A 13,993-nucleotide genomic window follows, 5' to 3' on the forward strand; every position below is an offset into this window, starting at 1 on the left:
CTTCTCAGCAGGGAAGCCTTTCCCCTGCCACTAGCAGGATCACAGAACCCTTCTGTAGGGATGAATGTTGGGAAGTGTTTAAAAATCAGCTCAGAGCTTTGGAAAGACCCAAAAGACCCCAAGGGCTCAGTGCCCCTGGAGGGGCAGGTCACCAGCAGCCTCTGTCCCCAGAAGACACATGGGCCCCACCAGGTGCCCATCAGCCACGGGGAGCCCACAGGAACCTCTGGCCTGATCAGCTGCTGCCATTGAGTAATTCCACTGGGGAATGGGATGGGATGTGGCAGAGAATGGCTGGGAATGCTGGGGGGGGGGTGGGGGAGGGTATAAAGGGAAACCAACTCCAGGAGAAGCCAAGCCATGCACAGCATCTATGGATCTCTTATCAACACAGCCAGTGAGAGCTGTTCCCTGCCCCAGGAAAGGGCTGGAGCATCCTGGCTGGACTGAGCTGCTGTGAGAAGGGCTTGGGGACAGCCTGAGAGGAAAGACACATAGAATCATAGAATCAACAAGGCTGGAAGAGACCTTTAAGATCATCGAGTCCAACTGTTAACCTGTCACTGCTGTAACCCCTTAACCATATCCTCCAGTGGCAGACCCAGATACCTCTTAAACACCTCCAGGGATGGTGACTCCACCACCTCCCTGGGCAATATCCCAGTGCCTGAAAACCCCTTAACTATGAAGATTTACCCATCTGGAACACAGACCTCTCTCTCTGGTGGACAGCTTCAGCTTATAGACTTCAAAGGCTGAGCTTAACTGGGACATGAAAACCATAAAGAGATTTTGAAGCAATCCATGAAGCCAAGAGTGGGAGAAGTAAAGGTAACAGGAAAACCAGAGCAATAAAGTGATTTTAAAGACAAAAACCAGATGTGTCTGCCAGTGACATTCTGGGACATACAACTGGCTGTGCTGGGTCACACCAACTCCATCCAGTCTAGGAACTTATCTCAAAGAAAAGCAGGGAGCTGATACCCAGAGAAAGGCAAAGAACAAGCTCTGTGTGCACAGGTTCATCCCCTTCTACTTTCCCTTCTTCCAGTAAGCTGCACTTCCAGAGACAGACAGTCATTGAACTGAAAACTTGTCCCTGTGAGCAAGAGTTCACACACTCCTTGGATAACCTCAGCCTGGGAATTCAAGGACAGGAGCCAATAAAAAGAGGAAATGTGTAGCTAAGGTTGAATTTCCACTAAATTTGTGTATTTAGGGGTCAGAGTCTCCATGGCAAGGAAGGAGACCAGTCCAATGAGTGAGAGAGGTTTATTCACTGCAGGTTTATTGAGAGTCTCAACAAAAATAGGGAAAAAGATAAAAATCTTGAGGTCAGAACCTATGAACATGTTTGAACAATCCTGCCAAGCTGAAATTACGACCCACAAAGATGCTGCTACAGGTAAAATGTCAACAGAGGTTCATCATCCAGGGTGGTGCAAACACTTGTTTATAAACAAGTACAGTTCAGTTTCATTTGTGAGCACACCAAGGACATCAAGTTTATTTATAAACAACCACAGGCTGCACATTGTGATCAAAACAGGAGAGATTTATGTCTTTGCAGGGTAAGATGAGGTAGATGCTGGGCAGCAAGGAAGAAAGCACAGAGAGCTCTAACCAAAGCAGCATAAATGCTGAGTTAGTGACAGTCATCCCTATTAATCACCAGGTCACAACTGCAGTGTTGTGATGCAGGGATTTTCAGAGTGCTTAGCTATCCTTCAGAGGTCAGAAGTTGGGCAGAATCTCAAACTTTTTTTTACCACTGGTCCCCAGCTGAGATGCATTCGGCATCTCTCTCACCCACTGCATGCACGGAGAGCTCACAGAGGTTTCAGGGGATCAAAGGAACACCACGATCTCAGTATGCATTTCCAGCCCAGGCACAGGAAACAATCAGATCCGTAATTCTTACCTTTGCAGCATGTGGTACCTCATCTCCTGACTCTGCTCTGCAGAATCCTCCATGCTGCCTCAGTGCAGCAATTAGCAGCTTTCAGGCTCGCCTAGCGTAGCTGCAGCTCTATGATTTTTGCCAATTCTGCAGCTCCTGAGCCCAGCAGAGAAAAAGCTGCAAAGAGCCTCCTGCCCTCACGTGGCTTTCTCCTTCCAGCACTGGCACTTCCCCAATTGCTTCAAGCTCTTAACCTTTTTCCCTTTGCTCTCACCACCCCTCTTGCCACCCTCCCCATGACGCAGCAGGCACGGAGGGGACCAGCCTTCCTCTTCGTCACCGGGAGCAGAGCAGCTGATCAGGAAAGAGAGAAAATGATCTACAGGTTACGTAAGGAGGCTTAAGGCAGGGCCTCGCTGCAGCACCCGCGGCTGCTGCCACGGCCAGCCCAGGTCCTGCTCCCAGCACAGGGTCACAGCACCAACTGGGGGCCCAGCAGCTCCCCAGGGGCTGCACCAGCACCCACAGCCACCCTGCTGCAGGGGCAGGGGACACATCCCTGTGTGTGTCTGCCACAGCTCTGCACAACCCATTCGCCCCCAGAGCTCAGCCAGAGCCTGGGATTGAGTGTTGGCAGTTCAGGAAGGGTTGGGCAAAGTGTTTCCAGGGCTGCAGGGAGGAATGTCAGAGGCACTTTGTGCAGGCACAGAGAGCACAGTGGTGAGCCTGACACGTGCTGGGCACTGGTCTGGAAGTTGGGAGACCCTGGGCATGTTACTGAGGCTTTCTGTGCCCGTTTCCTACCTATAAAAGGAAGGTGTATGGATGAATATGCTCACAAGCAAAGTGCTACAGCACAGCAGGATCCAGAGGCATCACTGGAGGGAGGGGGGATGTTTACTCAGCACCACAGAATAGCCTGAGCTGGAAGGGACCCACTAGGATCACCACAGTGCAACTCCTGACCCTGCTCAGGAGCACTGAGCACACACAAAAGCATAAATGCAAATTCTGGGGGCAGGGACAGGGGAAGGGCAGTGAATGCAGCAGTGCCCTGATGGTCAGTCCTGGACTGGAACTAGGCACAGCTGCTGGATGACACTTCCAAACTTCAGGACATTTGGGTCTGTCCTGGTAGGGCCATGACCAGCTTTGATTTGGTGCACACACAGCCCAAAGTCTGAGCAAAATGCAGCCACACCAGAGGGGATCACTCAAGAAAGAGAAAAAGTACCACATTAACCTGGTGGTAGGATGCAACCTTGAGCCCTGAAGGTGAGGTGGCTGCAGGGTCAGGGGGCTGAGGGCAGGACATGGGTGAGGAGCAGCAGCTCTGGGCACATCCACAGCAGCAGGAGGGGACAGTGACACACTGTGGAGTGAGGGTGGCCTCACACTGCCAATAAATCTCACCAGAGACAAGAGACCTCAGGGAGAGAACAGAGTTCAAACAAACAAAAACACCTCAACATGATATATCTACCCACTAACTCAAGGCCTCTCTCACCTGTCAGACTTTGTTCCTCTGTGAAGAACTGCTCAAACTACCCAGTTATGAAGTACACCATAAATTCCCCATTTACTTCATGTTAAAACAGAAGTACATAAGAAAAAGCAATTTGTCTTGCAATGTTTTCCAGCTCTGGCCTCATCCTGAGCAGCCTCCACTGCGAACTCAACCAGGTGGTACCAATCCCTGCTCCCACCTGTCAGAGGGAACTCAGGGTCCTGTCTCCCACACCTGGCTCCAGCCACGGAATTCTGCTCCCTCAGCTTCCCCTCCTGCCAGGAGGTTACCACAAACCAGCACTACACATGCCATCACAAGGGTAGAGACTCACAAACTCACAGACTCACGTGAAACCTGTGTCTCTTTCTCTTCTGGTCATCACTACATGAGCCCAGCAAAGCCCAGCAGATACCCAGTGGCTCCACTGGATTGTGTATGTCATGTAGTGCATGGTATATTCCATCATTTTCACAATAAAATATTTGCACAATCCATGGTTCCATCAGCCCTCATTTTGATGCTGATTTGAGATTAAAATCTACACACAGCATAACTGAGATTTTATTGTTCAGGTTTTGGGAGACTCTGCTCAAAAATCCCCCAATCCAAACAGGGTCTGACCATTGGGGCTGGAAGGAAACAAATCCTATGTGTACACACAGCTTGATGCTGCATTGATTAAAAATCTTCCCTGTGCCTTCTCCCAGCTGAACCCATCACGAGGAAATGGCCACGATTTGCTGCTGGAAGGGCAAATCTAGAGGAAAAGCTTCAGCACTGGCTAAAAATATTCCCTTCTTCCAGCTGAATCCATTGCTCAGGCATCCATGGCCACGGTTTGCTGCAACATCCCTACAAAAACAGGCTACACACGGATGTGTCACCACCACAGGAGTCACCACCCAACACACACACTCCACAAAGCTCATTTCCGACACGTAATACTCCTCCACCCCAAATATCCCGGGAAATCCACCCCCTCCTCGGAGCCCAGGCCTGCTCAGACAAAGGGAAAAGCTGTGCCGTGCTCCTCGCTTGCAACCTCCAAGGAAAAAGCAATCCTTGTGGACACATACCTGACGCACATCGCAGCCAGGAGCCTGCACAGATCCCAGCACGGATCCCAGCACGGATCCCAGCACTGCCACATGCCAAGGGCTCTCCGTGACGTCGCTGGCTATTCCACAGGCAAGGGATGCATGAGCTGCCTGGTGGGAAAGGCAGCCTGGAACAGACTGCAGCACACACACACACCCCAGAAAAGGGATTTTGGATTTTTCCCACCTCTGGATTTGGCCTGTGAGGGGTGTGGAGAGAGCAGCTCTGCTCATTCATTTGGGCTCTGTGTTGTGTAAATATGTAGGCTCTGATGGGATGTGTATCCCATCTGGGTGATAAGGCTGGAGGCAGCTGAAGCCTCCCCAAGATCTGCTCCAGTTTTAGCTCTGCCCTTGCAGCCTGTGTCACAGAAAGGCAGAGGGTCCAGCAAGGGATGCAGAATTCCACAGCTGGAATAAATGGTTGCCTGTGCCTCAGGTAACAGGCACTGGAGCATTGATCTGCACTCCCTTGAAGGCAGTTTTGCCCATGATTTTAAAGAGACAGAGCAGCTGGCTTGGATGCACACACTGCCCAAACCAGGGCTCAGCCTAGAGACTGAGATAATGCAATGAAATTTGACTCAGCTCTGACAGAGGATTGAGCCTAAGGATGCCAGGAAATTAAATAAAGGATGCAGTACAAAAAAAACCCAACCAGGCCTCTCCCTGCTAATGCAGAATTCCAGCAGCCAACCAGGCAGGTCTTTAGCCTAAAGCAGTAACTGGATCCAAATCTAGAGAGCCCAAACATGCACAAGCTGCCAGGATTCCCCCCAAACAACCCAGTGCCAACAGCTGCAATGGGCACAGGTTTTGGTGCTGAAACTCTCAGTTTGTCAGACATGTCCTTTCCCTAACCCACACACCTGGGAGGACCATACCCAGGATGCACATCCCAGGTCACTGGGGCTCCCTGCAAGTCCCAAAGCAACATCACAGCAACATCAGGAGGGAACTTGATTTAATGCTCCCTAAGCTCCTCTGGATCACATATTCTCATGTACCATGACCAGAACCACTTCACTCCAAAAACTCCTCAACATATCCTGTTCCCTCTGTTCCTTCCAAGGCATCCTGCACTCAGCTTTATGAGTCTCATGCATATTCCAAGCCCTTCCTTCTTCAAATTCCCCTTCCAGGACCCATTTCTCCATCATGTCCTTCCCACTCAGACCTGTGGCCCCAGATTTTCACCCCCGCCAAAAACACCTAGTGAATCCAAACATCAACACAAATAAATAGCCCACTTTAAATCAATGGATAACCATAACCCACAAAGTACTGAAAGAGCTTTACCTTTCCATCCTCATCAAGGATAAAATTCCACATGCCCCTGGAGCTACAAACAGCCCAACACTCTCCAGGTCAAGCCCTGGCACCAAGATAAAAGTTAACAACAACAACAGCACAAGATAGTCCTGCAGTGGAGAGCAGGGTGGAATTAGAGTCCTTGGCACGGAGCCCTCCCCGTGCCCTCTGGCAAAGCTCAAGTGTTGAACACATCTGATCTGCAGGAACACGAGAATGGACCTTTCCAGACGACAATTAGGGCTAGGTGGGGGAGCCCCACATAAAATTTACCTAAAGCAAGAGAATCCTGCCTGGAAAGTGCAGTGCAGCTCATTGCAGCTCTGCTACAGAGTTACGGTATGGAGTCAAGAGATCCAAGTTATTCCCTAGCCTGGAAATTATTTGCTTCCCCCTCCTAAAATAGGTTTAATGACACTTCCTAATTCCATCGACAACTTCTCCTGCAGCCACTGAGGACTGCTGTCCTTGCCCATGGCAGGGTGTGGAGCTGGATGAGCTTTACAGTCCTTCCAACCCAAACCATCCTGGGATTCTGGGATAAACTCAAACACAAATCCCAACCCCGCTCACCAGCAGTAGAGGCAACAAAAAGGAACCAAACCCTTGTTTTTGGCAGGAGTGCCCTGAGGATGCACAGCTCTATGTCAGGAACTTGCAGGAACACACAGCAGTATCACTCACTCCATCTGCTGAGCCCACAGCACCTGATGGGATGCAGAGGGAAACATCCCAGCAAGCAGCATGCAATTCCAGCTCCATAAACAGCCTCTGGTCCATGGGATGCAATCCCATGCAAGTCACCCTACACAGAACCCTCAGCAGCACCACCTGACACCACAGACAGAGCCAGAGGAGGATCAGGCCCCACCACCAGCCTGGGATGGAAGGAATCCATGCAGCAAAGGAGAGATTCCTCCTGGAGCAGCAGGACCAGCAGCATCAGCCCTGCCCACAGCACAGCACACCCACTAAAATGGCTAAAATCACAGCAGCACCAGTAACTGCACAGGATCAATGCTCCACAGTGTGATCCCCTAACCACAAACTGCTGGGCTGGAAAGGAATTTTTCAAATTCAGAACAGACTCAAAGGGATCTTTTATCGCTTCCAGGACTCTGTGCAGTCACTCTGTGACTGGTTTCTAGGCAGGCTCCCTGTCTCAGTGCCAGGCTGGGCACACTCCACCACTACTCTCCAGGCTAAAATTAAGGCATTCTTCCAAATTTGCTCTAATAGATGATTAGTTCTGCTTAAGCATCTCAATAATTTATTGAGACTAGTTACTAAGAAGTCCAAACAGTGTTAGGTGCGAAGAGTCAAAGTATCTGTGAGCTTAATACCAGAAGTAACAGCTGAACCACATCCAAAATTTGGCTTCCAGTTGATACAAGTGGATTGTCAGGTGACTCTGCACACCCATGTCATTGCTTATGAAACCAGAGCCCTGATGCATAAATACCAGAAGGCCTCCAGGTTTTGTTCTATTTTAAACAAGAGGTTGATACAAGATACCATCTTGGAAGCTAGAAATTAAATTTAGCAATGATCAAGAACAATTTATTAAACAAAATAGACCCAAAGTACTTTCCCAGTGGCAATTTATGGAACTACTTAACCTTCCACTAAACCTCAGAAAGCAACATAGCAACTGTCTAACAACCCACTACAATGCAAGGAAAACTGTATCCCAGTAGGACTGGCTGGAAGTGCTGATGGAGACTTCTGAACTCAAAGATAAGACAAGCAAAAAAACATAAGAAAAAATGATACAGTTGGGTTTATTATCTAAAGGTGCAAAGAGTAAATTTCATTGGAGTATTTTCCTGAAGGACACTTGTTTTCCATGTTGGATGTTGGAACTAACAGTGAGGAGGGTGTTTCCAGCATTGTTCTTACTGATACTCTTTAAATAAAGTACAACTCCAAGCAAGAAAAGCATGAGGACATTGAGGCCTGTGTGGTGACTCCCCCACACACCATTTGATGTTCCACACACTGACTGACAGTACATTATCAGCAAGTTCATTTCTCAATCCTACAGAGCAGCAGCCAACTGGCACAAAGAAAGGTCTTCATGGATCTCCAGTGGTGTGAAAGCCCATATTGTACAACCTGTCCCAGCAAGAGCGTCTTTAGCAACAGCATAAACACTTAGCAAGATCAATAGGGTGATGGATAGAGCAGCACACGCACTCCGCGTGCTCCGGTGAGGAAACACGGCTGGAACAGAGGCACCCGGGGCTGGGGCAGGATGCACTGAGCAGACATCCCAACCCTGGCAGAGGAGGCTGTCAGCAGTGATTCCAGCTCACACACACACCTGCTGTCCTGGTTTAACCCCAGCAGCAGCCAAGCCCCACACAGATCACTCACTGCCCACCAGCAGATCAGGGAGAGAACAGGAAGGGTCAAAGCTACAGAACTCCTGGGTGGAGGTGAACTGTAATAGGGAAAGCAAAGGCCATGCTCAAGCAAAGCAAAACCAGGAATTCATTCCCTGCTTCCCATGGTTCAGTCATCTCCAGGAGAGCAGGGCCCCATCAAACACCATCACTCCAAACGTCCTCCTATTCCTCCTCCTTCTCCTCTTTTTAGGCTAAGAGCAAGAGAGAAGTAGCAGTGCCTGTCACCACAGGTGCCCTCACAAACCCTTGTTCAGCTGAGGAAATTCCAGATTTTACTCATACTTGTTCCCTGAGAAGGACTTCTGTGCAACAAAGCCTCTCAGCTCAAACAGGACCCATCTCTATCCTGACCCCATGGGAAACCAACCAGCAAATGGAAAGATTTTTGGCAACTTCTTCAAGCAGAACCTGCACTTCGTGTGCCTTCCTGGTCACACCGTGCAGAACTCCCCGTGACTGTGTCACTTTCCCAAGTGTGGTGCCTCAGTGATCACCCAAAGGAAGCTGCAAGCAAGAACACCCATGTTCCATTAACTCACACAGTGACTCCAGGCAAGTTGTTGAACTTGTCTTTGTTGTTCTCTTTGTCTCAGTTTCTCCATCTGTAAACATGATTTAGAAATCTTCTGATGAAAGGGACAACTCTCCTGGAAACTATTTCAGCTCATCTGAGTTTATCTTGGAAAAACAGCCTATAATGCTGTAACTTTTTTGTATTTGAATTGGCATTTCTCTCCATTTTAACTCAAAGTCAAGAGCTCCCAGAAGAGCTGCCAAAGCAAGCAGGTTGCAACAGAGGTGCTCCAGGTTGCACAGGTATTGCATGATGGGTCTCTGTGCCAGTCCTAGAAGTTGCCTGATTTTCTTGCCCTGCTATTGTCTGTTTACACACTCAAGGTTAGATGTTCATCCAATTTTTTCTGTTCCTAAAAATATATATATAGTTACAGTTTCCTGCTTCAAAATCACCTCTTGTGCTGCCAAATCATTGCAACTGGCAAGTTTGGGGAAGATAATCCTCTGTAAATTTGCTTTCAGGGTTTATATCTGTTGTGTTAGTGCCAGTTGGCTGCACATGTCCATCAGCATGAGCATGACAACCCTATGAAACACAGACCACTGTCCCCTTCTGCCCCAAACTGAGGAGTTTGCTGCTATGTGTTTTCAGAGGCTTCTCCCTAAAGTGGGAAAGGAACCACCAGGAAAAAAAAAAAAAGGACAGATTCAAATTCCTTCATCTGCACAAGCAAAGAAACAGCAAAACAGAAGAACAAGGATTAGGTGGTTGTATAAATACCTAATATGCTCAGTAAAACCAGAAACCTCTCTGGAATCAACTATTTCTTCCAAAGCAACAAAGTGAAGGTAGTGAAGGATTGATCAGTAAAATCTGGAGTGGGAATCCTGCCTGTCCTGAATGTTCCTGGAATGGGATGGCACCTTGTCAACAGGCAGAGAGAGCAAAGCAAGAAGCAGCTCTTCCGGATTCAGCTCTGTCCACAGGGAGGATCTGCTGGGGAAGCCCAGGCTGATGGACAAACCATCACAAACCTGTTTGTTAGGGCCCAGCAGACAGAGAGGCAACAAATGACATCCAGCTGGAAGATGTCAAGGACAAGTAATTCCTGTATAAAAATGTCCTTCCTTACATGCCAAAAAGGCTGCAGACAGGGGACTGCCAACTGCTGCAGTAAATCTGGGAGTCAGGAAACCTTTAAACACCAGCCAAAATTATGCTCTCATAACTAGAGTAAGTACACATGAAACAAGTGCAGGGCAGTGGGAATTCAGATGGTGAGGAGTGACTGTTCACCCTGAAGGAGGGAGGGAAGAAGCAAAGCTTTGGGAAGGATCCATTCCAAAACCAGCATGTTATTTTACATTTATCAGTCAGGAGCTTATCATCGAACTAGGAATCACTGGAGGTGCTTTGGAATCAGAAACCTAATTCTAAAGGAACATGACAAGGTGGCAAAGTAACCTGCAATGAGCTCCTGCAGGTCAGCAGTGCCAAGTACCAAGATTACACCCAGGAAGATAAAACTTCGTGGTTCAGGAACTGCTGCTGCTCCTCACTCTACCCAACACTGACCTCAGGTGCAGCTCTGGGCACCAAACCTCCCAGAATACAGGAAACACAGGAAGGGAAGAAGGAAGAGTGAAGCAAGACTGATGAGACACCCAGAGACTGATCTGTGCACGTAAGAAATACAAGATACCCAGACCCTATCAGGGAAAATCCAGCAGGCACATCCCACCAGTGGAATCAGCAATCCCTAAAAATAAAGGGGGCTTTTGACAAGGAACTATCAACACCACCACCTCAAAAGCCAAATTCAGGGCTCATGTGAGCCACAGAGAATTAGGAGTGGGAGTGGAGCAGCCCCATGTGAGACCAACACCTTCCTGAGCTCAGGCAGCAGTGACCACATCAAGCCTTGGCACCTCATGGCAGGACACCAATCTCTTCCAGAACCATCACAATTTTCTCTGTTCAAACCACAAAACACACCAACATGGAGTCACTGATCCTACCCAGGGACACTGCCAACTCTTTGGCTACACACAAAGCAGAGACTTCCAAAGACAAAATAAGCAAATATTGTCCTTGTCTCAACAAATTCAGCCCCAAAATACACACAAGTGAACACTGCAAGGAATTCAGACCTTCTTCTGAAAGACCGGACAGGCAGTACAGGTGAGTCCATCATAGCACCCAACAGCTGAGATGTCTGGAAGGTGCTTAAGGAATTCAGGAACAGATATTCCACTAAAACCAATGGAAAACTGAAGGTCTTGATGCAGGTAAACATACAAGAGGTCAATTAGAAACAGAACACTGGAAGGTATCTTGGCACAACAAAAACATCTGAAGCCAAACCTAGATATAAAGTTGAACCTCTGGAATGGTAAAAAGACTGGAGGTCAACCTGGGAACTACTTATCCATACCTCATATGGCTTGCCACGCCATCCTGAGTGTTTGGAAGTCCTAGGTCTGAAAGGGAATCTGAGCAGACAGACACAGGTGACAAAGACCTCTCCTTCTCCTCCAGCAGGTCAAGTTTCACCAAGGAACTCGTCTCATCCTCAGAGTTATCCTCTGACACGGAGCCGATGATAAAACGGGAGTGAGCGTTCATGTCCAGGGCTTTGTTGGGCTGGGAAGACTCTTCCATGGCTCCCCCAAATTGGCCTCTCAGCACTGCAAGGAGCAAAAGGAGCAAAGCAAACCTGAGGTCAATGCCTGCCACGGGAGGACACGGAGGAGGTCAAAGCAAAGTTCGCTGATAGGAAATGCAGAGTTAAAACGTCAGAGGTGAACCCAAACAGAGTCCAGGACCAGTTCTGCTCTGATCATTGATTCCTCTGTTTGCACAAGGGCTGAGGTCCCAGCAGCTGCTCACTCAGACCTGCTGCAGGACCTGCTGCCCTAGACAAAGCTGCAGGAGGCACTTAAAGGAAAAATACACCAAAAAACCTCCCCATCAAACCCAAAACCTACAGACAAATGCATGATTAGAAACCCAGATTTCTTGTTTTGCTGTTATTCTCTGGTGAGTCAATTATTGGTGATAAGAAAATGTGACTGGACGTGGCTCAGGGCAACCTGCTCTAACTGCCCCTGCTGAAAGGGGCTTGGACTAGCTGATCTCCAGAGGCTCTTCCAACCTCAGCCACTTCCCACAGGGAATGGAAGCATTTTCCATTATGAATAAGTGAATAAAATGATTACAGCTGAGACAGAGCCGTGACAGATGTGGAAAACAAAGGAACATTCCACAGCACAAAATGTCACAGATGTTTATGGGGATAACATCTGATCCCCCTGCCCTGCGTGACTTTGGTGCCTTTATGTGACAGCTACACACGGGTGGAAATCACCAAGAGCAAGTGAGGAGGGCACTAACCTCTGCTTATCCTTGCAATCTGAGAGGTTATCCACTTCCAAAGCGAACTGGAAAAGAAAAGAATCAGAAAGTAAGCTTTAGGGTTATGATGAAGCATATTCTGTGTGTGTTTTCCTGATTACACCGTCAGAACTGTCCTGAAACAGCCACAGGTACAACCCAGCCTGGCTCACTGGCTCCAGGAACAGTGACCAGGGAGCTGAACCTGCACTGTCCCAGTGCAGCTCTGGCACCTCCTGCCACTCCATCCTTCTGGAAACTTCCGAGTCATGTGTCAGCACACACCTGACTGTCCCAGCACACACCTGACTGTCCCATCTGCAGTGAGTTTTGTTTCTAAAAGGAACAAGTGTTGTGCCAGCACTGTCCACTTAGGTCAGACTCTTCCTCCGTCAACTTGTGAACCTGCTGGTTGATCTCAGCAGAACCCCAAGAAATAAATCCTAATGATAACCAGAAATCTTAGGAAATCTGTTGGCCAGGAGACCCAGTTGACATATCATAGTTTCCCATGGAAACCCCAACAGTTCACCCATAAAACACGGTGTGGTAGAGCAACACAGACAAGGGAAGGATGAAGGGATGTTAGTCCCAGGGCCACAACCTCCCACCAGGAACTTTTTGATACCCATAACTCTCAAACCACATGGACATCCTAAACCGGTGGGAAAACCCTCACCAGCCCTGCTAGTTACAGCTGTGCCCAGCACAGGGATGCAGAGCGATGGGCTCGATGTGAACACAACACCTGTCTCAGGGTACCAAGAGCCTGGGCAGGGTCACCACACGTGGGACATGGTGGTGGTTTAGTGAGAGCTCAGACAAGGCATCCACAGCCAGAGCAATCCCTAAACACCACACTCCTGCTCTCCATCAGTAACTGAGAATTAAAAACCCATCCAACTGGCTCATGCACTTCTACCGTGAATGTACCTGACTGAATTATTTAGATCAAATCCCGTGTTGACATCACTCCTCCCACAAACTCCAGTCGCCCTGAGGCCATGGGCACTTCGTCTGACAGCATTAACCATTTTATGACTGAAAAGCCACAAGTATCTGCCTGACAAGGACACGACAAGCACTGAACAAACCCTTTTTTGAGGGCAGAGATGAGAAGAAGGGGGAGCACAAGCACAGAGTCTCCCCACCCACAGGGAGATTGCTCGAGCTGAGGTGCTCAGGTCACACAAAACGTGAACCGAGTTTTGTTGTGCATATAAACACGAGGACAGGATTTACGTGGGTATTTACCCTGGCATCACATCACTCCTAAAGAACCTCATCCAGACGGATTTGCTGTTGGCACAGCCACCAGCGGCTGGGACACAGCCAAACTAACTTCAACTCTCTCTCATTGAGGAAAAACCCTTTCTGATTTCAATAGCTAATATAGTAAGAAGTTTCAAGGCTCAGAATTTTGGAAGCAGAGGAACAGTGAAGCATTGCACTCAACTCCAGGAGAAGCATCCGCCCCACACCACGACTCCCCATCCCACCACCACCTTGTTTGTCCAACTCTGCTCCAAAGACATCAGTTATCCAGAAAGCCTCACTCAGGACCATTTCCCAACGCACTCCCAAGCTCTGTGAGCCCAGTCCCAAAGCCAGGAGTTCTGCTGGGGTTTTGCAATCAGCTGGGAACCCAGCACTGAGATAAGCTCAGCTGGTTCTCAGCACTCAGAGTCCTGATTCATATTTAAATTCATTTCAGCCTTGTCTGGGGCTGAATTAAATGTAGATTTTCTCAGAGATCTCCTCACTGAAGCCTTTGGATTTCAGTGCTGCAAAGGGAACATGCAAGGCTGAACTGTATATTGGATACAGACAAAACCAGAGGGATATTATGTACACAGA

At 48.6% G+C, this 13,993-nt stretch overlaps 1 protein-coding gene across 1 annotated transcript in view; it reads right to left on the reverse strand.

The window, feature by feature from the left end:
- Positions 1 to 12,182, reverse strand: part of LOC103799922 (acetyl-CoA carboxylase-like) — a 102,630-nt gene extending 90,448 nt beyond the window's left edge. Inside the window, 2 exon segments of the mRNA XM_009072277.1 lie at positions 11,178 to 11,430; positions 12,137 to 12,182. Of these exon segments, the coding sequence (XP_009070525.1) occupies positions 11,178 to 11,404 (227 nt within the window). The 5' untranslated portion in view covers positions 11,405 to 11,430; positions 12,137 to 12,182.
- Between the last annotated feature and the right edge of the window lie 1,811 nt (positions 12,183 to 13,993).

The sequence above is a fragment of the Acanthisitta chloris genome, unplaced genomic scaffold (genome assembly GCF_000695815.1).
Source record: "Acanthisitta chloris isolate BGI_N310 unplaced genomic scaffold, ASM69581v1 scaffold15923, whole genome shotgun sequence".
In the NCBI taxonomy this organism is placed as follows: Eukaryota; Metazoa; Chordata; class Aves; order Passeriformes; family Acanthisittidae; genus Acanthisitta; species Acanthisitta chloris.